This window comes from Drosophila sechellia, chromosome 2R (assembly GCF_004382195.2).
Source record: "Drosophila sechellia strain sech25 chromosome 2R, ASM438219v1, whole genome shotgun sequence".
In the NCBI taxonomy this organism is placed as follows: domain Eukaryota; kingdom Metazoa; phylum Arthropoda; class Insecta; order Diptera; family Drosophilidae; genus Drosophila; species Drosophila sechellia.
The window spans coordinates 21,219,583-21,245,255 of NC_045950.1; the positions used below are offsets into that span (position 1 = coordinate 21,219,583).

A 25,673-nucleotide genomic window follows, 5' to 3' on the forward strand; every position below is an offset into this window, starting at 1 on the left:
TGCCTATAGCACTCCTCCTCCTTCTCATTGTCATCAACGCGGGGCGTAACTACAGAATATATTGTCATCTCGTTCGTCCGCCGCCATTTTGGGTTGCCAAAAATTCGAAGAGGACAATATGTTGGGACTCCTCTCGCATAAGCGATCATTCTTGGTAATATGGAAGAGAAAATTAGAGGCAATCTAAATATCTTTCTTGCTCTTGCTGTCAAGCATTGCAAGCGCCCTTTTTACTCCTATTGATCCGCCTATTTTTTGAGCGCCTATTTTGTGCTGCATTTAACGTTGCGATGAATTTCTTTCTGATTAGCGGCAATTTGAATTGTAGTATGCACACATATCGGTTAACCACTGTACCTATATTGCAATGTGTACATAAACAGTCCAGCCCAAGTGTATGCGTAATACGAGCACCCACTTGAGGGCTAACATACATAATTGCATGGTCAGCAGTTCTCACGCTGGCCAAGCGCTGATCGCTTATATGTGTGCCTATAGCACTCCTCCTCCTTCTCATTGTCATCAACGCGGGGCGTAACTACAGAATATATTGTCATCTCGTTCGTCCGCCGCCATTTTGGGTTGCCAAAAATTCGAAGAGGACAATATGTTGGGACTCCTCTCGCATAAGCGATCATTCTTGGTAATATGGAAGAGAAAATTAGAGGCAATCTAAATATCTTTCTTGCTCTCGCTGTCAAGCATTGCAAGCGCCCTTTTTACTCCTATTGATCCGCCTATTTTTTGGACAATATGTTGGGACTCCTCTCGCATAAGCGATCATTCTTGGTAATATGGAAGAGAAAATTAGAGGCAATCTAAATATCTTTCTTGCTCTCGCTGTCAAGCATTGCAAGCGCCCTTTTTACTCCTATTGATCCGCCTATTTTTTGAGCGCCTATTTTGTGCTGCATTTAACGTTGCGATGAATTTCTTTCTGATTAGCGGCAATTTGAATTGTAGTATGCACACATATCGGTTAACCACTGTACCTATATTGCAATGTGTACATAAACAGTCCAGCCCAAGTGTATGCGTAATACGAGCACCCACTTGAGGGCTAACATACATAATTGCATGGTCAGCAGTTCTCACGCTGGCCAAGCGCTGATCGCTTATATGTGTGCCTATAGCACTCCTCCTCCTTCTCATTGTCATCAACGCGGGGCGTAACTACAGAATATATTGTCATCTCGTTCGTCCGCCGCCATTTTGGGTTGCCAAAAATTCGAAGAGGACAATATGTTGGGACTCCTCTCGCATAAGCGATCATTCTTGGTAATATGGAAGAGAAAATTAGAGGCAATCTAAATATCTTTCTTGCTCTCGCTGTCAAGCATTGCAAGCGCCCTTTTTACTCCTATTGATCCGCCTATTTTTTGGACAATATGTTGGGACTCCTCTCGCATAAGCGATCATTCTTGGTAATATGGAAGAGAAAATTAGAGGCAATCTAAATATCTTTCTTGCTCTGGCTGTCAAGCATTGCAAGCGCCCTTTTTACTCCTATTGATCCGCCTATTTTTTGAGCGCCTATTTTGTGCTGCATTTAACGTTGCGATGAATTTCTTTCTGATTAGCGGCAATTTGAATTGTAGTATGCACACATATCGGTTAACCACTGTACCTATATTGCAATGTGTACATAAACAGTCCAGCCCAAGTGTATGCGTAATACGAGCACCCACTTGAGGGCTAACATACATAATTGCATGGTCAGCAGTTCTCACGCTGGCCAAGCGCTGATCGCTTATATGTGTGCCTATAGCACTCCTCCTCCTTCTCATTGTCATCAACGCGGGGCGTAACTACAGAATATATTGTCATCTCGTTCGTCCGCCGCCATTTTGGGTTGCCAAAAATTCGAAGAGGACAATATGTTGGGACTCCTCTCGCATAAGCGATCATTCTTGGTAATATGGAAGAGAAAATTAGAGGCAATCTAAATATCTTTCTTGCTCTCGCTGTCAAGCATTGCAAGCGCCCTTTTTACTCCTATTGATCCGCCTATTTTTTGAGCGCCTATTTTGTGCTGCATTTAACGTTGCGATGAATTTCTTTCTGATTAGCGGCAATTTGAATTGTAGTATGCACACATATCGGTTAACCACTGTACCTATATTGCAATGTGTACATAAACAGTCCAGCCCAAGTGTATGCGTAATACGAGCACCCACTTGAGGGCTAACATACATAATTGCATGGTCAGCAGTTCTCACGCTGGCCAAGCGCTGATCGCTTATATGTGTGCCTATAGCACTCCTCCTCCTTCTCATTGTCATCAACGCGGGGCGTAACTACAGAATATATTGTCATCTCGTTCGTCCGCCGCCATTTTGGGTTGCCAAAAATTCGAAGAGGACAATATGTTGGGACTCCTCTCGCATAAGCGATCATTCTTGGTAATATGGAAGAGAAAATTAGAGGCAATCTAAATATCTTTCTTGCTCTCGCTGTCAAGCATTGCAAGCGCCCTTTTTACTCCTATTGATCCGCCTATTTTTTGGACAATATGTTGGGACTCCTCTCGCATAAGCGATCATTCTTGGTAATATGGAAGAGAAAATTAGAGGCAATCTAAATATCTTTCTTGCTCTCGCTGTCAAGCATTGCAAGCGCCCTTTTTACTCCTATTGATCCGCCTATTTTTTGAGCGCCTATTTTGTGCTGCATTTAACGTTGCGATGAATTTCTTTCTGATTAGCGGCAATTTGAATTGTAGTATGCACACATATCGGTTAACCACTGTACCTATATTGCAATGTGTACATAAACAGTCCAGCCCAAGTGTATGCGTAATACGAGCACCCACTTGAGGGCTAACATACATAATTGCATGGTCAGCAGTTCTCACGCTGGCCAAGCGCTGATCGCTTATATGTGTGCCTATAGCACTCCTCCTCCTTCTCATTGTCATCAACGCGGGGCGTAACTACAGAATATATTGTCATCTCGTTCGTCCGCCGCCATTTTGGGTTGCCAAAAATTCGAAGAGGACAATATGTTGGGACTCCTCTCGCATAAGCGATCATTCTTGGTAATATGGAAGAGAAAATTAGAGGCAATCTAAATATCTTTCTTGCTCTCGCTGTCAAGCATTGCAAGCGCCCTTTTTACTCCTATTGATCCGCCTATTTTTTGGACAATATGTTGGGACTCCTCTCGCATAAGCGATCATTCTTGGTAATATGGAAGAGAAAATTAGAGGCAATCTAAATATCTTTCTTGCTCTCGCTGTCAAGCATTGCAAGCGCCCTTTTTACTCCTATTGATCCGCCTATTTTTTGAGCGCCTATTTTGTGCTGCATTTAACGTTGCGATGAATTTCTTTCTGATTAGCGGCAATTTGAATTGTAGTATGCACACATATCGGTTAACCACTGTACCTATATTGCAATGTGTACATAAACAGTCCAGCCCAAGTGTATGCGTAATACGAGCACCCACTTGAGGGCTAACATACATAATTACATGGTCATCAGTTCTCACGCTGGCCAAGCGCTGATCGCTTATATGTGTGCCTATAGCACTCCTCCTCCTTCTCATTGTCATCAACGCGGGGCGTAACTACAGAATATATTGTCATCTCGTTCGTCCGCCGCCATTTTGGGTTGCCAAAAATTCGAAGAGGACAATATGTTGGGACTCCTCTCGCATAAGCGATCATTCTTGGTAATATGGAAGAGAAAATTAGAGGCAATCTAAATATCTTTCTTGCTCTCGCTGTCAAGCATTGCAAGCGCCCTTTTTACTCCTATTGATCCGCCTATTTTTTGAGCGCCTATTTTGTGCTGCATTTAACGTTGCGATGAATTTCTTTCTGATTAGCGGCAATTTGAATTGTAGTATGCACACATATCGGTTAACCACTGTACCTATATTGCAATGTGTACATAAACAGTCCAGCCCAAGTGTATGCGTAATACGAGCACCCACTTGAGGGCTAACATACATAATTGCATGGTCAGCAGTTCTCACGCTGGCCAAGCGCTGATCGCTTATATGTGTGCCTATAGCACTCCTCCTCCTTCTCATTGTCATCAACGCGGGGCGTAACTACAGAATATATTGTCATCTCGTTCGTCCGCCGCCATTTTGGGTTGCCAAAAATTCGAAGAGGACAATATGTTGGGACTCCTCTCGCATAAGCGATCATTCTTGGTAATATGGAAGAGAAAATTAGAGGCAATCTAAATATCTTTCTTGCTCTTGCTGTCAAGCATTGCAAGCGCCCTTTTTACTCCTATTGATCCGCCTATTTTTTGGACAATATGTTGGGACTCCTCTCGCATAAGCGATCATTCTTGGTAATATGGAAGAGAAAATTAGAGGCAATCTAAATATCTTTCTTGCTCTGGCTGTCAAGCATTGCAAGCGCCCTTTTTACTCCTATTGATCCGCCTATTTTTTGAGCGCCTATTTTGTGCTGCATTTAACGTTGCGATGAATTTCTTTCTGATTAGCGGCAATTTGAATTGTAGTATGCACACATATCGGTTAACCACTGTACCTATATTGCAATGTGTACATAAACAGTCCAGCCCAAGTGTATGCGTAATACGAGCACCCACTTGAGGGCTAACATACATAATTGCATGGTCAGCAGTTCTCACGCTGGCCAAGCGCTGATCGCTTATATGTGTGCCTATAGCACTCCTCCTCCTTCTCATTGTCATCAACGCGGGGCGTAACTACAGAATATATTGTCATCTCGTTCGTCCGCCGCCATTTTGGGTTGCCAAAAATTCGAAGAGGACAATATGTTGGGACTCCTCTCGCATAAGCGATCATTCTTGGTAATATGGAAGAGAAAATTAGAGGCAATCTAAATATCTTTCTTGCTCTCGCTGTCAAGCATTGCAAGCGCCCTTTTTACTCCTATTGATCCGCCTATTTTTTGAGCGCCTATTTTGTGCTGCATTTAACGTTGCGATGAATTTCTTTCTGATTAGCGGCAATTTGAATTGTAGTATGCACACATATCGGTTAACCACTGTACCTATATTGCAATGTGTACATAAACAGTCCAGCCCAAGTGTATGCGTAATACGAGCACCCACTTGAGGGCTAACATACATAATTACATGGTCATCAGTTCTCACGCTGGCCAAGCGCTGATCGCTTATATGTGTGCCTATAGCACTCCTCCTCCTTCTCATTGTCATCAACGCGGGGCGTAACTACAGAATATATTGTCATCTCGTTCGTCCGCCGCCATTTTGGGTTGCCAAAAATTCGAAGAGGACAATATGTTGGGACTCCTCTCGCATAAGCGATCATTCTTGGTAATATGGAAGAGAAAATTAGAGGCAATCTAAATATCTTTCTTGCTCTCGCTGTCAAGCATTGCAAGCGCCCTTTTTACTTCTATTGATCCGCCTATTTTTTGGACAATATGTTGGGACTCCTCTCGCATAAGCGATCATTCTTGGTAATATGGAAGAGAAAATTAGAGGCAATCTAAATATCTTTCTTGCTCTCGCTGTCAAGCATTGCAAGCGCCCTTTTTACTCCTATTGATCCGCCTATTTTTTGAGCGCCTATTTTGTGCTGCATTTAACGTTGCGATGAATTTCTTTCTGATTAGCGGCAATTTGAATTGTAGTATGCACACATATCGGTTAACCACTGTACCTATATTGCAATGTGTACATAAACAGTCCAGCCCAAGTGTATGCGTAATACGAGCACCCACTTGAGGGCTAACATACATAATTGCATGGTCAGCAGTTCTCACGCTGGCCAAGCGCTGATCGCTTATATGTGTGCCTATAGCACTCCTCCTCCTTCTCATTGTCATCAACGCGGGGCGTAACTACAGAATATATTGTCATCTCGTTCGTCCGCCGCCATTTTGGGTTGCCAAAAATTCGAAGAGGACAATATGTTGGGACTCCTCTCGCATAAGCGATCATTCTTGGTAATATGGAAGAGAAAATTAGAGGCAATCTAAATATCTTTCTTGCTCTCGCTGTCAAGCATTGCAAGCGCCCTTTTTACTCCTATTGATCCGCCTATTTTTTGGACAATATGTTGGGACTCCTCTCGCATAAGCGATCATTCTTGGTAATATGGAAGAGAAAATTAGAGGCAATCTAAATATCTTTCTTGCTCTGGCTGTCAAGCATTGCAAGCGCCCTTTTTACTCCTATTGATCCGCCTATTTTTTGAGCGCCTATTTTGTGCTGCATTTAACGTTGCGATGAATTTCTTTCTGATTAGCGGCAATTTGAATTGTAGTATGCACACATATCGGTTAACCACTGTACCTATATTGCAATGTGTACATAAACAGTCCAGCCCAAGTGTATGCGTAATACGAGCACCCACTTGAGGGCTAACATACATAATTGCATGGTCAGCAGTTCTCACGCTGGCCAAGCGCTGATCGCTTATATGTGTGCCTATAGCACTCCTCCTCCTTCTCATTGTCATCAACGCGGGGCGTAACTACAGAATATATTGTCATCTCGTTCGTCCGCCGCCATTTTGGGTTGCCAAAAATTCGAAGAGGACAATATGTTGGGACTCCTCTCGCATAAGCGATCATTCTTGGTAATATGGAAGAGAAAATTAGAGGCAATCTAAATATCTTTCTTGCTCTCGCTGTCAAGCATTGCAAGCGCCCTTTTTACTCCTATTGATCCGCCTATTTTTTGAGCGCCTATTTTGTGCTGCATTTAACGTTGCGATGAATTTCTTTCTGATTAGCGGCAATTTGAATTGTAGTATGCACACATATCGGTTAACCACTGTACCTATATTGCAATGTGTACATAAACAGTCCAGCCCAAGTGTATGCGTAATACGAGCACCCACTTGAGGGCTAACATACATAATTGCATGGTCAGCAGTTCTCACGCTGGCCAAGCGCTGATCGCTTTTTTTTTACTTTGTAGGTGGAGGTACGGAGACAGAATGAATTCTGTTCCGCATCCACAACTTTATTTTGCCTTTGATTACAATAAATGCAATATGTAGGTACAATAATTTGAATTTTTGAGTTTAACATAGCATGGGGTGAGTTTTTGGGGCTTGGACATAGTTAGTTAGTATTAATTTTAAGTTAGTATTTTGTAGGCAAGGATTTCAGACATTGACATGATTGGTAACATTATCAGCTTGCATGTTTGTTTACATTTTTAAAATGAAATTATTTTGCAATAAAATTTAAAATTTTAGACTAACATTGTTTTATTTGTTTCTTTTCAGGTACCCCCATCAGAAGGACAGGAGCACCGCGTCGCAGAGAGCCTCAGGAGTCATCACAGGTAAGTTTTGTTGCATTTTGGCGGTGGTCTGTTGCGGCCGCTGGAAGTGGGCAACTTGCAACAAGTTGCAGGTGATTTATTCTCAGCTGCGTCATCCCACGCAGCCGTCGTTTGGTGAAGATCCGATTATATCGTCAATGGCAGCTTTATGCAATTGTTTAGTGAGTTTGTTTGTATTGCAGATGCGTATTGCCGGTCGTCAGGAAGAGTTGCGAAGAGTTGTCCAGCGCAGCCGTCATTGCGTTTTTATTGAGCTGCTGGCATTATGGTCGTGGAGTTCATCTCGTGGCAGAGAAGTCGTCTGTGGGGATTGTAGTTCGGACAATCACCGAAGGAAGCCAGGTGCGTCGCGTCTTGTGGCCATAGCTTCAGGATTGGTTGCTTGGGGCCGCCGATTCGAGATTTGTTGCAGAGAGCCGCCGCAACGAGATTGCCATGGAAATGGATGTAAAAATAGAAATTGGTAAGTATAATATTTGTTATTTGATGATTGCATTAATTTTTGTTGTTTCAGGTACATTGAGTGGAATTTAATTTAAGGTAAGTATTATAATTGTGTATATTTGTTTATATAACTGCGTTTGTTATTGTTTTTCAGGTACTTATGGGGGAAGCTAGTCTGGGGTGAATATTGCATTGCGTTTATAATTGCGTTGATTTTTTGCTTTTCAGGTACGTTTTGTAGGGGCTAAATTGGAGGCCCTTGTCATTGTGTTATTGCGGCTGGAGTGCCGCGATTTTGGAGTCATCAAGTTTGCAATTAGATAAGTATTATATTATACATATATATTTCCCAGTAATAGCTTGTGTTCCCTTGTTTCAATAGTTGGAGTCTTGGAAGCTGGAGCTGCATGCTTGACGTCAGCAGGATGGAGCCGTCTGTTATCGTCTGCTACTTTGTCTGTCCGGTTTGTTATTATTTATGTGTCCTTGAGTAGTTTTTGTATCGCGTTCTTATTTATTTTCTTTTCGTTGCAGGTTAGGAGAGAATTCGTCGAAGATACAGAACTGATGAGAATAATACAATTTAAGGACAAGTTTTTTCGGCATATTGATGTGGCAGCTGCGCCACGCAAATGATCCTTATTTATGCTTTGGCATCAGGAGAAGGAGACGGCATCATAAAATTGTCAACTTTTTGTGTTTAAAATCGCGAAAGTTGGCGATTTAGTTTTGCTTTTGCGGTGCCTGTCTCATGATTTACGTGCGCATAGTCGGCAGGGTGAGGTCGCATTTTTTGTATCTGCTGGTTTGCCTGTCAGGTTTGCAATTTTCTGTGTGTCCTTGAATAATTTTGTATTATATTCTTATTAATTTTCCTTTCCTTACAGATTATCAGGAAATCATTGAAAATACAGTAATGAGGAAATTTATACAATTTGGATAAGGATTTTAATTCTTTTTAATATGATGTCGGCTCCGGGATAGTGATCCTTTTTTGTGCAGTGGCATCAGGAGGTGGACACGGCGTCTTAGAATTATTAATTTTTTGTGTTTATAATCGCGAAAATAGGCGATTTCGTTTTGTTTTTGCGACGCTCGCCACCTCTTGTCAGTTGCTTTAGATGTGGAACAGCAGTTGGTTGTGGTCAAGTAGGTAAGTGCATTTGATTGTTTTGTTTAGTTTGTTTATGGTTAATTGTTTTATTTTTAGGTTTTAGCGTCAGCTCTTGTAGGCGCTCGTCGATCTGGATTTTGAGAGTAGCAGGAAGGATGGATTTTGCAGCTCCGCGCTGGGTGCCCTGGTCAGCAGCTTTTGTGGCCCGTCTTTTGCAGCGCTGCATTGCAGGTAGATTGCATCGGTGATGAGGGATACTGTCAGGGACCGTGTGGCGAGAAAGTTCTTTTTTACTTTGTAGGTGGAGGTACGGAGACAGAATGAATTCTGTTCCGCATCCACAATTTATTTTGCCTTTGATTACATTTATGCAATATGTAGGTACAATTATTTGAATTTAGAGTTTAACATTGCATGGGGTGAGTTTGGGGCTTGGACATAGTTAGTATTAATGTAGTATTTTGTTAGTTTAAATTTCAACAGTAACATGGACTGGTAACATTTTAAAATTTGCATGGTTTGTTTACATTTAACAATTGGATCTTTTTACAATAGATTTTGCAATTTTGACTATCATTGTTGTTTAATTTATTTATTTTCAGGTACCCCTGCCAGAAGGACAGGAGCGCCGAGTCGTTGGAATCGTCAGGAGTCATCACGGGCAGGCGCCTGTAGTGTGTTGGCTGTGATTTGTTGTGGCCGCTGGAGGAGCGCCGCTTGCAACGAGCTCGTCCCGGTCGGTGTTGCAAGCAGTTGCATAAGTTTTGAAGAAGCTAGAATCCCGCGCAGCCGTCATTGGGATGTAATGGAGCTGCTGTCAACATGGTGGTGGAAACGAAGGTTGCACGGTGCGCCGCGTCCTGTGGCCATTGCGTCGGGACTGGCAGCTAGGAGCTTCCAGATCAGGAAAAGTTGCCGAGGACCGCCGCATCGGAAGAGGTCATGGTGTTTCAGGATGTTCCGGGTCAAGGATTGTTGTCGGGGACCGTAGCAGCGATTTGGGCCATGGAAATGAATGTAAAGATAAATTTTAGGTAAGTATTACATTTGTTAATTGTTTTTGTGGTTTCATTGGTTTTCTTTTGTATTTTTCAGGGGCCCAGGCTGAACGATATTTGGAGGTAAGTATTATGTTTGTATTTGTTTGTTTATATAGTTGTATTAATTATTGTTATTCAGGTGTGTTTTTTTTTTTTTTAGGTAGGCTGTTCTGAAGGTGGGTATTATGTTTGTTTTTAAATTGTATTAAATTTTTGTTTTTGTTTTGTATTCAGGTGCGTTTGTAGCAGCTAATTTAGAGGCCGTCGTAGCTGTGATGCCGTGGTTTTTGGGTTCTTCAAGCTTGCGATTAATATGGAGGTGAGTATTAAATTTGTTGTTATAATTGCATTAATAAGTTTGTAATTATAATTGCATTAATATTTGTTTTTGTTTTCAGGTACATTTGTTGCAGCTTTTATTGAGGCCGTCGCAGCTGAGATCCCGTGGTTTTGAGTTCTTCACGTTTGAGATTAATCTGGAGGTAAGTATTGTGTTTGTAATTATAATTGCTTTAATATTTGTTTAAGTTTTCAGGTACGTTTGTAGCAGCTGATATTAAAGCCGTCGCAGCTGGTATGCCAAGGTTTGCGATTAATCTAGAGGTAAGTATTGTGTTTGTTATTTTAATTTCATTAATATTTGTTTTTGTTTTCAGGTACCAGTTTGCGATTAGTCTGGAGGTAAGTATTAAGTTTGTAGTTATAATTGCATTAATATTTGTTTTAGTTTTCAGGTACGTTTGTAGCAGCTAATATTAAGGCCATCGCTGCTGGAATGCAATGGTTTTGGATTCTACAAGTTTGCGATTAATCTGGAGGTAAGTATTATGTTTGTTTTTATAATTTCATTAATATTGGTTTATGTTTTGTAGTAGTTTGTAGTTATAATTGCATTAATATTTGTTTTAGTTTTCAGGTACGTTTGTAGCAGCTAATATTAAGGCCATCGCTGCTGGAATGCAATGGTTTTGGATTCTACAAGTTTGCGATTAATCTGGAGGTAAGTATTATGTTTGTTTTTATAATTTCATTAAAATTGGTTTATGTTTTCAGGTGCGTTGGTTGCAGCTAATGTTATTTCCGTCGATTATAGTTTGTAGCTTGTATCTTAATAAATTAGGGATTAATTGTAAATATTAGACCACTTGCGATTAATCTAGAGGTAAGTATTGTGTTTGTTATTTTAATTTCATTAATATTTGTTTTTGTTTTCAGGTACCAGTTTGCGATTAGTCTGGAGGTAAGTATTAAGTTTGAGTTATAATTGCATTAATATTTGTTTTAGTTTTCAGGTACGTTTGTAGCAGCTAATATTAAGGCCATCGCTGCTGGGATGCCGTGGCTTTGGATTCCACAAGTTTGCGATTAATCTGGAGGTAAGTATTATGTTTGTTGTTATAATTTCATTAATATTTGTTTATGTTTTCAGGTGCGTTGGGTGCAGCTAATGTTATATCAGTCGATTATAGTTTGTAGCTTGTATCTTAATAAATTATTAATTAATTGTAAATAAATGTATTTTGGTTTTAATTGCTTTTATTAATTTATGAAGACTGTTTATTTTGGTCAGTTTCGGGTTCGTAGTCTGGGATTACTATTTTGATTACAGAGGTGGGTTGTCCGAGCATTAATTCAAGAATTTCCTCTCTGGTCCTTAGTCCTTTTCTGAATAATTTGCTGTAATAATTTATTTCGAGTTCACACCATCTGTCTGGTGGTCCCTTCTCTAAAGCTTTTCTCCTATCGGCTTTTTCCTTTACCACTCTCATTTTCTCAGCTATGGATTGCCTTATTTCTAATTCTTGGTCAGCAATCAGGAGGAGTGTTGGAAGGGTCTGTCTGTATTTGGTTCTCATTTTGACGACTATTTCAGCTTCCTCGTTTTTTGTATAATCATGTATGGAGCTATAGGTGGGTTCCGCAGGTGGTTTTGGTTGGTGTTGTTGAAGAGGCAGGAAATATTTTGAGAATTGCTTGGCGTATCTGCTTCTGCTTGGTTCCAGTCTGGTAGGCTTGTAGGCATTGATTAGGAGGTCATTTATTAGAGGGTTTTCATGGTCAGTAAGGGAGTTGGCGTAGCGTTGGCTTGCTTTGTCAAAAATTTCCTCGAATGATTTAATGTTATAAATTGTCCTAATGGTTGCTTGTCTCGTATATCTGCTGGCGTTAATGATTCGTCTGATAAATTTGTTTTCCATTGTTTGAATTTTATTTGCTTGGGTGTCCGATACCAGAGAGCCCCATATTGCAATGGCGTAATGCCAGATTGGGGAGACAATTTGTTTCCAGAGGAGAACCTTTGCGTTTTTAGGTAGGTGGCTATTTTTTCCTACTAGCCATTCTAGTTTTTTGTAAGCAGCTATTGTTTTTCCTTTTAGCAGCGTTATGTGTGCCCCAAAGGTCAGTTTTCTATCTAGCATGAGCCCGAGATAGCGTTGCTTGTTTAATTTGGCGGCTCTTTGTCCATTAATTGTTGGAGGAGTGTATGTATTTGTTTCTTCTCTTTTTAGGGAGAAGAGAATGTGTCCAGTTTTTTTTGCATTAATTGCTATGTCCCATTTTTTTGACCATCTACAGAAAACATTAAGGTAATTTTGATTTAGGTTAATCGCAATATTGGTATATTTAGACCGGCTAAGAATTATGGTATCGTCTGCATATGTAGCTAAGATAGTATTTGTTTGGTTGTAATCGGGGAAGGATATGTGGCGCATATAGTCTTTTACGATTGGGTAGGGCATATCAGATGAGTATATTGAGTAGAGGACCGGGCCCAGTATGCTGCCCTGAGGAACTCCTGCTCTAATTTTACCTATCCTAGACGTCGTTTCACCGTCGATCCTGACAGAGAAGGTTCTATTAGATAAATAGTTTTCAAGTAGGTCAAATAGGTATCTGGGAATGAGTCTGGATAATTTATATAGTAGGCCGTCGTGCCAGACTCTGTCAAAGGCTTCCGTAATGTCAAGGAAAGTGGCAGAGCAGACATCTTTCTCTTCAAAGGCTTTTAGAATAAATTGAGTCACCCTGGCTAGCTGATGTTCCGTTCCGTGGTCCTTTCTGAATCCGAATTGGTGGGATGGGATTGCTTTGGCAAAGTAATCAATGTCGTACAGTCGTTTCAGTAGTATTCTTTCGAGTAGTTTAGAAAGGCCAGAGAGTAAGCTAATTGGTCGGTAGGAATTTAGAGCAAAAGGTGATTTCCCTGGTTTGGGAATCATTGAGATGCTTGCGTGCTTCCATTTGTTTGGGAAATGTCCAATTTTCAGGATGTTGTTATAAATAAGTATTAGGTATAATCTGGCTTTGGTGGGTAGGTTTTTTAAGGTTTTGTTGTTAAGATTGTCAGTTCCTGGGGCTTTTTTTAATTCCAGTGAGTTTATCAGCTCATTTAGTTCGGCCAGCGTGACTGGCTTGAAGGTGCTGTTACCAGATTCGCCGTTCGTATCTAAAGATCTGAATTTTTCTAATTCACTTCTGACGAAATCCCTGTCTTTGGCGTCGTTATTTTGATTTGGCTTGAAGCGGGACTCAAGGTGGGCTGCAAAAGCTTCAGCTTTTTCATCTAAGGTCCTGGTCCAGGGGTAGTCAGTTCTTAGGCGGTTGTCTTCATTGTCCTTTTTAATCGGCCAGCAGGGTCGGGGTTGCTTTTTGATTGTGTTTGTAGTTTTCCATAGTTTTTGCATTCTATATCGGTCGGTGGTATCAATGTCCTGAAGGTTGCGGTTGAGGAGTTTAAGTTTGAGCTTTCTGATTTCTTTAGACAGTCTATTTTGCACGTTTTTAAACCATCTTCGGGCTTCGTCAGTTCCTACTGCCCTAAAGATTCTATTTAGCTCCTTTTTCTCCTCTAGTAACCTTTTAGTAGCATCATCTAGTCTTAGCTTTGTGGGTCTTCTTGATGAGTTGTAGTTGCGCAATAATTGGGGGCGATTTGATGGGGTGGCTTCATTGGCTGCTGATTTTATATTGTTGATAAGAATGTCTATGCAATCGTCAATGTCCTGTCCTGTGCGTATTTCCGTATTTAGTAATATTTTGTTTTCTAGATTTTTCTTGAATTTCGTGAGATTTGTTCTTTTTTGTATAATTGCATTGTTTGTTGTGTTATTGAGTTGCCAGTCGGTGTCGTCGGGACATATGACTATTTGGATAGGGAGGTGGTCCGAGCTGAGTTCATCTGTAGAGTAGGTTTTTAGACTTTGAGTGTGGAAGCCCTTGCAGATTGCAAAGTCCAATGCAGAGGGCTGTTTTTTCTTGTCAAAAGGAAAGTGTGTGGCTTGGCCGGTGGCCACTATGTCAAGGTCTTTTCTTGCAAGGATTGACTGAGACAGGGATCTTCCCTTAGCGCAAGATAAAAAGTTACCCCAGAGTCTGTGTTTGCAGTTCCAATCGCCGCCAAGTATAAATTTAGTTTTTCCGTCGAGGAGCATGTCAAAGTGGTTAAAAAGCTTTGAGAATTGCTCAGTGGTCCATTTAAATACAGGTGGGCAGTATATTGGGGCAACAATTGTCATGTTTGCGCGTATGCGACTTGAAGGTATAAGTGCTATGGGTGCGCTTTGCAAGAAATCAGTCTCTATTGGATTAAGGCAGGTGTGTCGAACGTTTTGATTGATGATGGTAGCCGTGCCGCCTTTTCTGTGTGAAGTAGGGTTTTGTGCTAGGTATGTGTGGAAACCTTTGAAGTTTAGTGCGTTGGAATTTCGCTCTAACCTGGTTTCTGTTACTAGCATAATTTGGATACCTTCTTTTTTAATGTAGGCCTCCAGTTCATTTGTTTTATTAGTAATTCCGCATGCGTTCCAATATCCTATTTTAAGGGTATTGAAAGATTGTCCGTTGTTTAGATTTATAGTCATAGTGAGAGTTTAATTTGCGTTAAGGATTTGAAGATTCAGGAGGTCATGAGGTGTGCTTTTTTAACTTTACTGGTGGAGGTACGGAGACAGAATGACTTCTGTTCCGCATCCACAATTTATTTTGCCTTTGATTACATTTTGTGCAATATATAGGTACAATTATTTGAATTTAGAATTTAACATTGCATGAGGTGAGTTGGGGATTTGGACATAGTTAGTATTTAATATTTAGTTAGTATTTTTTTTTTTGCTTTAGGCTTAGATTATAGACAGAAACATGGACTGGTAACATTATCATCTTATATGTTTTGTTTACATTAATAATTTGTAGTAATTTTACAAAAAACATTGAAATTAGGTACTAATATTATACATTTTATTTCTTTTCAGGTACCCCCGCCAGAAGGACGGAAGCACCGAGTTGCTGGAGGCCTCAAGAGTCATTGGAGGTGAGTATTAGTTGTGATTTGGCAGGAAATTTGCTTCGGACGCTGGATGCGCGCCACTTGCCATATGTATGTCCGGAAAGCGTTGCAGGTAATTTATTGGTGGTAAGAATATGACGCGCCGCTGTCATTTGTTGGTTTTCTCTTCCACCCTCAGTGGTAGATGTTTGCGATTATTTATTTAGCTTGTTAAATTGCAGGTCAGCTTCGGCGGTCGTCGGGAAGAGGATGCCTGAAGAAAGGTCCGGAACAGCGGTCGTCACGTAGTTTTGGAGCTGCTGCCATTATTGTGGTGTGATCTGTCTCATTATGGCAGAGGAGTCGACAGTGATGATTGTGGCTTGGTCGTTCATCTAGGGTGGCTAGGTGCGCCGCGTTTTGTGGCCATTTCGTCAGGGTTTGCAGCTTGGAGCCTCCGGAACGTGATTAGTTGCCGAGGGCCGTCGCAACGATTGGGGCCATGGAAATGGAAGTAAAATTAGAGATTGGGTGAGTATTATATTTGTTATTTGATTTTGTGATTGTGTCATTTTGTGTTTTTTCAGGTACGTTTAGTGGGAGGTAAGTATGATATTTATAATTTTTTGTTTTTATAATTATTGCATTAATTTTGTTTTGTTTTATTTTTGTTTTTCAGGTACATTAGGTGGAAGCTAGTCTGGTGGTAAGTGTTATAATTGTTTTTAAGGTTGCATTAATATTTTGTTTTTCAGCTGCGTTTTGTAACTAATTGGGAGGCCCTTTGTTTTTGGAACATGGCAGCGGAAAAGCCGCGGGTTTAGGGTCGTCGAGTTGGCAATTAGATAAGTGTTTTGTTAAAGTAATTAATTCCCAGTTTTAGCTTGTGCTTCCTCGTTTCAGAATTTACAATCTTGGAAAGAGCAGTTGCATGCTTATCGTCAGCAAGATGGAGCCGCCTGTTGTCGCCTATTGTCGCCTGGTTATTTGCCTGTCCGGTTTGCTTTGTCCTTAATTAATTATATTTTGTATCATATTCTTATTAAAATTTTTCCTTTCGTTGTAGGTTAGCGGAAAATCCGTGGGAGATGCGATACTGAGGAAAGGAATTTTGTGTTTTTCTTTTCAGGTACATTTGGTGGGAGGTAAGTATTATATTTATAATTTATGTGTTTTTATAATCAAATCAACTTTACTGGTGGAGGTACGGAGACAGAATGACTTCTGTTCCGCATCCACAATTTATTTTGCCTTTGATTACATTTTGTGCAATATATAGGTACAATTATTTGAATTTAGAATTTAACATTGCATGAGGTGAGTTGGGGATTTGGACATAGTTAGTATTTAATATTTAGTTAGTATTTTTTTTTTTTTTTGCTTTAGGCTTAGATTATAGACAGAAACATGGACTGGTAACATTATCATCTTATATGTTTTGTTTACATTAATAATTTGTAGTAATTTTACAAAAAACATTGAAATTAGGTACTAATATTATACATTTTATTTCTTTTCAGGTACCCCCGCCAGAAGGACGGAAGCACCGAGTTGCTGGAGGCCTCAAGAGTCATTGGAGGTGAGTATTAGTTGTGATTTGGCAGGAAATTTTTTTTTTTTTTTTTTTTTTTTATTATTTTCAACGTCTGGTGGCGTTGTCATTTTATTGTCCTCTGATTTTTGCTTAAAAATATATAGTGACAATTTGTGGCAAATTACATTTTCGGATTTTTTGGCTGCAGATATGCATGCCATAGATTAAAGTAATAATTTATCATTAAAAATTGCGGGAGACATTTTTGAAATTACTTGGCGGCTGTCTTGCGCGCCATGGTTCTAGTGTGGAATTTAAATTTAAATATTACATTAGGATATAGCATATGGAGTAGAAGTAGTTATGGTAAGTAAATTTTAATAATTGTTTAACAATGATGAGTCTCTAACTGGTGGCGGTGAATTACATTAATTTATAATTTAAATTTGAAGGAGAACATTTTTGAAATATTTGTCGGTAGTTTTATGCGCGCCATGTTTTTGAAATATTTGTCGGTAGTTTTTGCGCGCCATGTTTTTGAAATATTTGGCGGCAGTTTTTTGCGCGCCATGGTTCTAAAGTGGTATTTAAGTTTGAATATTACGTTACTTAGGAAATAGCTTATGGAATAGGAGAAAATAGTTAAGGTAAGTAATTTTAAGATAAAGTTTAACGATGATTTGGTATCCAGCGATGAGACTATAACAGAAGGCGGCGAGGATGAGCAGTTGCTGTCGTCAGATGATATGGATAGAACCGATGCCCATCCTCCGCTTTGGTTCACGTTCTGGCCGTCCATTAGTTGTTGTTGTTGCTGCTGGCTTCACTTGTAGTTACTATTACGCGCGCGCCTCTGTCGGTTTTATGATCTCAACTGACTTGCAAATTTGGGCTAGGCGCGAAGGCAGGCTTTTTCGATAGTCAGAAGGCGCGGCGGGATATCGATATGCTACCAATTTAATTTGTCGTCAGCCTATCGACTATCGGGCAGAAATACTGGAAGTGTTCAGGTTAGTATTTTCGGAATTCCAGTATTTTTCACCGCGCATGTCAGTGTCAATGGCATATGCAGGCAAGGGTCTCACTTCAAGCGGAAACGAGGCAGAAAAATTGTGTATGTATTTCTTATTGTAATATTTAATTTTTCTGCGCATTGCCCAATAGTAAAACCTGTTTCTGCTTTCAGTGGTGCTGATAACGTAGATGCTGCGGAGATGTCGGTGTGCTGCAATCATCGGTCGGCGTGGCCCGTCGACTTTGGTGCACGCACAACCTTTTGAGGAAAAAGTGAGCCGCAGTCAGCGTCATCTATAGGCTTCGGTTTGTCTGTGTGTATACGTGAGTACAGTCTGTGTGATGTTCCAATTTGAGCCGAGTCTCATGTTTGTATCTTTTTGAAAATTGCAGGTCCATTTCAACTGAGCAAGAAATTGCCATTAGGAGACTGCAGACAAACATTTCCTGCTGCTGCCGCCACTGTTGCTGACGTCTATAACTGCGCATACATAGTCCGCTGCCGTTGCTGCTATCCTGGCGCAGGTCCGGTGGGCAGAAACGGGCCGATTCCATCTTGTGGCCGTCCACCGGGCAGATAATCGTCATAATCTCCATCGCGCAGGCCCATGTGACTGGCCAACGACCTGGCGAGAAATACGGGCTCCGGAAAGTGCCAATTGGATTGTTCCGTGAGGTCATTTCCTGCTACTGCTGCCGCTGTTGTTGTTGTTGCTGCTGCTGGTGAGTGTGTCGCCGCCTAGTTCATTTCGATATAACCGATGCTTCAATTTTTCAGGGTGAAATCAGCCGCCAATTTAGGTGTACGAAGAAAAGCCAGGGCCAACATGAGTCGAGTCCTGGAATGCATGCAATTTGGCTATTGCTGCAATGAGATCTCTCTGCTGCTGCCGCCACCGTTGCTAACGCTGTTGCTGATGGATGTGTCGACGCCTAATGGATCTGCATATATGAGGGCTATTAGCAGTGCCGCCGCTCGCACCCAAGAGACGCCTCTGTTGCTGCTGCTGTTCCGAGAAATGGATGCGCCGCCGTTTCTATAAGAAAGTTGTCGGGCTTCTGTTGTTGCTGTTTCTGGTCTTGCTGCTGCTGTTTCTGTTGACGCTGCCATGGTAAGTTTAGGCTTTTGTTGGTCTCGTGCTCCTACTAATAATCTCTTCTTTCAGGGAGGAGACGCTAGTGAGGCGCCAGATGCAGTCCCGCGTCTTCAAAAAGAGAAGGCCGGCTTGCCAGGAGCGCTGACACTGCTACCACTGCCTTTGTGTCACCAGCTGCTTCTACTGGAGCGGAAATACCCAAAGTGCTGCTCCAACCATAAGATTTCCGACGACTTGCCGCTGCATAAGCATCCACTGGCGGATACTCTGGTACTAGGCGCTCCAGTATCCTAAATCAGGACTTCCTTAGTCTGTCCTGACGTCTGTCCCGTCAGTCCTGATGCGGTCATCCTATCAGTGGCGGGCGGGAAAGCATGCGCCGCAGTCCAGTGTCATATACAGGAAAAAGCCGGTTGTCCAGGAGAGCAGTTTTTATACCCTAGCTTGAGGGAGAAAAGGAAATTAATCCATTCTTCTTTTTTCTTCCAGGGCGAAACATCAGAGGCCAAGCGAGGAGTCTGGTCGTCGGAATGTTGTCAAATGGAAAATGCTGCATCCAATTAAGTGCTGCTGCTGCCAATATTGCTGTTATTGCTGCTGCTGGAGTTGGTGTGGCCGCCTCAAGGTACCGCTACCCTGTTGAAGAAATGTTGCCACTGTCGTCATTCCGAGGATTGCATGCGCCGCTGTTGCTGCATTTCCAGACTGTTGCCACCGGGGGATGGACTGCGCGTGGCTGCCATGTTGCTGGTGACGCCCATGTCCAGGCCCGCTGCCGTCTCCTGCCCAATCAGTCCAGGCAGTCCCTGTGGACGCATACCTACTTTGTAGGTGGAGGTACGGAGACAGAATGAATTCTGTTCCGCATCCACAACTTTATTTTGCCTTTGATTACAATAAATGCAATATGTAGGTACAATAATTTGAATTTTTGAGTTTAACATAGCATGGGGTGAGTTTTTGGGGCTTGGACATAGTTAGTTAGTATTAATTTTAAGTTAGTATTTTGTAGGCAAGGATTTCAGACATTGACATGATTGGTAACATTATCAGCTTGCATGTTTGTTTACATTTTTAAAATGAAATTATTTTGCAATAAAATTTAAAATTTTAGACTAACATTGTTTTATTTGTTTCTTTTCAGGTACCCCCATCAGAAGGACAGGAGCACCGCGTCGCAGAGAGCCTCAGGAGTCATCACAGGTAAGTTTTGTTGCATTTTGGCGGTGGTCTGTTGCGGCCGCTGGAAGTGGGCAACTTGCAACAAGTTGCAGGTGATTTATTCTCAGCTGCGTCATCCCACGCAGCCGTCGTTTGGTGAAGATCCGATTATATCGTCAATGGCAGCTTTATGCAATTGTTTAGTGAGTTTGTTTGTATTGCAGATGCGTATTGCCGGTCGTCAGGAAGAGTTGCGAAGAGTTGTCCAGCGCAGCCGTCATTGCGTTTTTATTGAGCTGCTGGCATTATGGTCGTGGAGTTCATCTCGTGGCAGAGAAGTCGTCTGTGGGGATTGTAGTTCGGACAATCACCGAAGGAAGCCAGGTGCGTCGCGTCTTGTGGCCATAGCTTCAGGATTGGTTGCTTGGGGCCGCCGATTCGAGATTTGTTGCAGAGAGCCGCCGCAACGAGATTGCCATGGAAATGGATGTAAAAATAGAAATTGGTAAGTATAATATTTGTTATTTGATGATTGCATTAATTTTTGTTGTTTCAGGTACATTGAGTGGAATTTAATTTAAGGTAAGTATTATAATTGTGTATATTTGTTTATATAACTGCGTTTGTTATTGTTTTTCAGGTACTTATGGGGGAAGCTAGTCTGGGGTGAATATTGCATTGCGTTTATAATTGCGTTGATTTTTTGCTTTTCAGGTACGTTTTGTAGGGGCTAAATTGGAGGCCCTTGTCATTGTGTTATTGCGGCTGGAGTGCCGCGATTTTGGAGTCATCAAGTTTGCAATTAGATAAGTATTATATTATACATATATATTTCCCAGTAATAGCTTGTGTTCCCTTGTTTCAATAGTTGGAGTCTTGGAAGCTGGAGCTGCATGCTTGACGTCAGCAGGATGGAGCCGTCTGTTATCGTCTGCTACTTTGTCTGTCCGGTTTGTTATTATTTATGTGTCCTTGAGTAGTTTTTGTATCGCGTTCTTATTTATTTTCTTTTCGTTGCAGGTTAGGAGAGAATTCGTCGAAGATACAGAACTGATGAGAATAATACAATTTAAGGACAAGTTTTTTCGGCATATTGATGTGGCAGCTGCGCCACGCAAATGATCCTTATTTATGCTTTGGCATCAGGAGAAGGAGACGGCATCATAAAATTGTCAACTTTTTGTGTTTAAAATCGCGAAAGTTGGCGATTTAGTTTTGCTTTTGCGGTGCCTGTCTCATGATTTACGTGCGCATAGTCGGCAGGGTGAGGTCGCATTTTTTGTATCTGCTGGTTTGCCTGTCAGGTTTGCAATTTTCTGTGTGTCCTTGAATAATTTTGTATTATATTCTTATTAATTTTCCTTTCCTTACAGATTATCAGGAAATCATTGAAAATACAGTAATGAGGAAATTTATACAATTTGGATAAGGATTTTAATTCTTTTTAATATGATGTCGGCTCCGGGATAGTGATCCTTTTTTGTGCAGTGGCATCAGGAGGTGGACACGGCGTCTTAGAATTATTAATTTTTTGTGTTTATAATCGCGAAAATAGGCGATTTCGTTTTGTTTTTGCGACGCTCGCCACCTCTTGTCAGTTGCTTTAGATGTGGAACAGCAGTTGGTTGTGGTCAAGTAGGTAAGTGCATTTGATTGTTTTGTTTAGTTTGTTTATGGTTAATTGTTTTATTTTTAGGTTTTAGCGTCAGCTCTTGTAGGCGCTTTTTACTTTGTAGGTGGAGGTACGGAGACAGAATGAATTCTGTTCCGCATCCACAACTTTATTTTGCCTTTGATTACAATAAATGCAATATGTAGGTACAATAATTTGAATTTTTGAGTTTAACATAGCATGGGGTGAGTTTTTGGGGCTTGGACATAGTTAGTTAGTATTAATTTTAAGTTAGTATTTTGTAGGCAAGGATTTCAGACATTGACATGATTGGTAACATTATCAGCTTGCATGTTTGTTTACATTTTTAAAGTGAAATTATTTTGCAATAAAATTTAAAATTTTAGACTAACATTGTTTTATTTGTTTCTTTTCAGGTACCCCCATCAGAAGGACAGGAGCACCGCGTCGCAGAGAGCCTCAGGAGTCATCACAGGTAAGTTTTGTTGCATTTTGGCGGTGGTCTGTTGCGACCGCTGGAAGTGGGCAACTTGCAACAAGTTGCAGGTGATTTATTCTCAGCTGCGTCATCCCACGCAGCCGTCGTTTGGTGAAGATCCGATTATATCGTCAATGGCAGCTTTATGCAATTGTTTAGTGAGTTTGTTTGTATTGCAGATGCGTATTGCCGGTCGTCAGGAAGAGTTGCGAAGAGTTGTCCAGCGCAGCCGTCATTGCGTTTTTATTGAGCTGCTGGCATTATGGTCGTGGAGTTCGTCTCGTGGCAGAGAAGTCGTCTGTGGGGATTGTAGTTCGGACAATCACCGAAGGAAGCCAGGTGCGTCGCGTCTTGTGGCCATAGCTTCAGGATTGGTTGCTTGGGGCCGCCGATTCGAGATTTGTTGCAGAGAGCCGCCGCAACGAGATTGCCATGGAAATGGATGTAAAAATAGAAATTGGTAAGTATAATATTTGTTATTTGATGATTGCATTAATTTTTGTTGTTTCAGGTACATTTAATTTAAGGTAAGTATTATAATTGTGTATATTTGTTTATATAACTGCGTTTGTTATTGTTTTTCAGGTACTTATGGGGGAAGCTAGTCTGGGGTGAATATTGCATTGCGTTTATAATTGCGTTGATTTTTTGCTTTTCAGGTACGTTTTGTAGGGGCTAAATTGGAGGCCCTTGTCATTGTGTTATTGCGGCTGGAGTGCCGCGATTTTGGAGTCATCAAGTTTGCAATTAGATAAGTATTATATTATACATATATATTTCCCAGTAATAGCTTGTGTTCCCTTGTTTCAATAGTTGGAGTCTTGGAAGCTGGAGCTGCATGCTTGACGTCAGCAGGATGGAGCCGTCTGTTATCGTCTGCTACTTTGTCTGTCCGGTTTGTTATTATTTATGTGTCCTTGAGTAGTTTTTGTATCGCGTTCTTATTTATTTTCTTTTCGTTGCAGGTTAGGAGAGAATTCGTCGAAGATACAGAACTGATGAGAATAATACAATTTAAGGACAAGTTTTTTCGGCATATTGATGTGGCAGCTGCGCCACGCAAATGATCCTTATTTATGCTTTGGCATCAGGAGAAGGAGACGGCATCATAAAATTGTCAACTTTTTGTGTTTAAAATCGCGAAAGTTGGCGATTTAGTTTTGCTTTTGCGGTGCCTGTCTCATGATTTACGTGCGCATAGTCGGCAGGGTGAGGTCGCATTTTTTGTATCTGCTGGTTTGCCTGTCAGGTTTGCAATTTTCTGTGTGTCCTTGAATAATTTTGTATTATATTCTTATTAATTTTCCTTTCCTTACAGATTATCAGGAAATCATTGAAAATACAGTAATGAGGAAATTTATACAATTTGGATAAGGATTTTAATTCTTTTTAATATGATGTCGGCTCCGGGATAGTGATCCTTTTTTGTGCAGTGGCATCAGAAGGTGGACACGGCGTCTTAGGATTATTAATTTTTTGTGTTTATAATCGCGAAAATAGGCGATTTCGTTTTGTTTTTGCGACGCTCGCCACCTCTTGTCAGTTGCTTTAGATGTGGAACAGCAGTTGGTTGTGGTCAAGTAGGTAAGTGCATTTGATTGTTTTGTTTAGTTTGTTTATGGTTAATTGTTTTATTTTTAGGTATTAGCGTCAGCTCTTGTAGGCGCTCGTCGATCTGGATTTTGAGAGTAGCAGGAAGGATGGATTTTGCAGCTCCGCGTTGGGTGCCCTGGTCGAAGCGTAGGCAGCTTTTGTGGCCCGTCTTTTGCAGCGCTGCATTGCAGGTAGATTGCATCGGTGATGAGGGATACTGTCAGGGACCGTGTGGCGAGAAAGTTCAGGTAAGTGACGTTGTGCATGAATTGCTGCAGCGAGTCGCCTTTTATTCATCATGTTTCTGCCACGCTAATCCTTTTTATATCGATCTACCGATTTTTCTTTTATGTCCTGGTTGATTTTCTCCTCATCGTTTCTTCAGGATCAGCTGGAGTGCGTTGTCTTGGGCTTGTTCATCCGGGTGCGTTGAGGTGAGAGCATTGTTTATATTTTATTGCTGTTATTTACTTGTATTTGTATTCCAGGAAAATTAAGCTGAGTCGAGGAAGGTGGTGACCGTGCACGAGTTTGGGAGCTGACTGGAGTGCGCTTTTCCATCGGATATAGATATCGTTAATATATTTATAAATAGATGTAGATTTAATTGGATGTGTCCATGTCCAGATTATTGTTTCTTCCTTGTATGATTAAGGCCATTAAAATGTCAATTTTCTTCTCTAAGTTGTCGACTCTATTAGCTAGGTTTGTTGTGTGGTCGTCCGAGAAGCCTTTTTGTATGTATGGATTGGAGTTTCTTGGCGATGGTGTGGCTACATCAATAACTCTTGGTTTGAAACTAGCTCTGGCAGCTCTGCTGGTGGTCGGAGGGCTGTCATTGCTAGCTTGCATGGGATTTGAGTTACCTTTTTCAGGTTCCTGGTCATTTTCTTCACTCCTTTGTTTTCGGAGCATGTCCTGGTAATTTTCCAGATGTCTTTGCGCTGGATTGCTTGTCCTGGATACCAGTCTTAGCTTTGCGTTGTGTTTTGAGGTTGTCCTACCCTTTTTGGGTATCTTGTTAATATTTCGGCGCCATTTATTCAGCCGGGTTTGAATGGCAGTGTCGTGGGAAGAAAAACGTGGCCTTCTGTCGTTCGTATTTTGACGGAAGGGATTTAATACCGACTTTCTGGCAGCCTCCTGGCGGGCTTCAGCGATTGATCTGCTCAGGATTGCTGAGCTATGTGGTAGCCGAGGGGTGTTATTGCGTGGAGGAGGGCCCTGACGTCTATAAAAATTTTTAGTTGCGTCTTTAATTGTACGTATTTTGTTTGTGTCAATGTTGTTAGCCGCAAGCTTTTGTTTTTCTGCCTTGTAAACTGGGCATCCCTTGTATGCACTAATGTGCTCTCCAGAGCAGTTGACGCAGGTAGCAGGGGTGGTTCTTGGCTTGGTGCAACAGGATGACAGGTGGTCGCCAGCGCATTTCATGCATCTTGGTGGCCTCATGCATGAGTTCTTGGCATGCCTGAAGCCCTGGCATCTGTAGCACTGGACCGGCTCCCGTGTCCTGTTTTTCCTTTCAATATCCACTTTTTGTCCACCGATTTGTTTGAGTGAGATAATTTTGTCATGACTGCCGTCCTTGGCCATGACGATCTCCACTTCAAACATGCGCATGGGGCCGCCTGTAGCCGGATTCGTCATATTTCTGACGAAGCGCGCGGTGAATCCGAGTGTCAGCAACTCCTTGACAATCCACGAGCATGGAGTGGAGTGGTGGAGATGTCTGATTACTATTCGGAAGCCCCTCTCAGACTTTGGCTGGTTAGTGAATAGAGGAAAGCCGTTTGCTATAAGGACATCTTTGATTTTGTGGAAGGCGGTCATGTCCTTGGCCTGAATCCTGATCCCGTTCCCTTCAGTTGCCCTGGTAGTGTAGCTGGAGACTCCTGCTGTATAGTTTAGCTTTTCCAGGAGCGGGACAATTTCTTTGACGTCGTCAACGAGTATGGGTGGCGCTCTGCAGCTTAGTGGCACGAGTTTCCAAGGTGGCAGCTCAGCATCTGTATTTTGAGGGGGTGC

At 41.5% G+C, this 25,673-nt stretch overlaps 1 protein-coding gene and 3 long non-coding RNA genes across 12 annotated transcripts; all 4 read left to right on the forward strand.

Moving 5' to 3' along the window:
* The first annotated feature begins 8,729 nt into the window (after window positions 1-8,729).
* On the forward strand, window positions 8,730-24,514 carry LOC116800412. Of its 8 annotated transcripts, none has more exons than XR_004361361.1 (6): window positions 8,730-8,868; window positions 8,926-9,060; window positions 9,432-9,863; window positions 9,925-9,950; window positions 10,009-10,045; window positions 10,104-10,192. XR_004361361.1 is itself a non-coding variant. In XM_032715236.1 (5 exons), the coding sequence occupies exons 1-4, from the start codon at window positions 8,837-8,839 to the stop codon at window positions 24,076-24,078; spliced, it is 276 nt and encodes a 91-aa protein (XP_032571127.1). In that variant the 5' UTR covers window positions 8,730-8,836; the 3' UTR covers window position 24,079; window positions 24,134-24,514. The 8 variants fall into 8 exon arrangements, 1 of the variants encoding a protein (XP_032571127.1); XR_004361358.1 differs by having other exon boundaries at window positions 8,731-8,868; window positions 10,030-10,045; XR_004361360.1 differs by having other exon boundaries at window positions 8,731-8,868; window positions 10,034-10,045.
* On the forward strand, window positions 10,262-10,550 carry LOC116800414. Its single transcript, XR_004361366.1, has 3 exons — window positions 10,262-10,351; window positions 10,405-10,472; window positions 10,526-10,550. It is a non-coding gene; the product is annotated as an uncharacterized LOC116800414 (long non-coding RNA).
* LOC116800413 lies at window positions 10,644-11,399 on the forward strand. Of its 2 annotated transcripts, none has more exons than XR_004361364.1 (5): window positions 10,644-10,687; window positions 10,923-11,031; window positions 11,085-11,109; window positions 11,155-11,245; window positions 11,299-11,399. It is a non-coding gene; the product is annotated as an uncharacterized LOC116800413 (long non-coding RNA). The 2 variants fall into 2 exon arrangements; XR_004361365.1 differs by having other exon boundaries at window positions 11,162-11,245.
* On the forward strand, window positions 15,144-16,310 carry LOC116800415. Its single transcript, XR_004361367.1, has 3 exons — window positions 15,144-15,666; window positions 15,723-15,738; window positions 15,815-16,310. It is a non-coding gene; the product is annotated as an uncharacterized LOC116800415 (long non-coding RNA).
* Window positions 24,515-25,673: the final 1,159 nt, after the last annotated feature.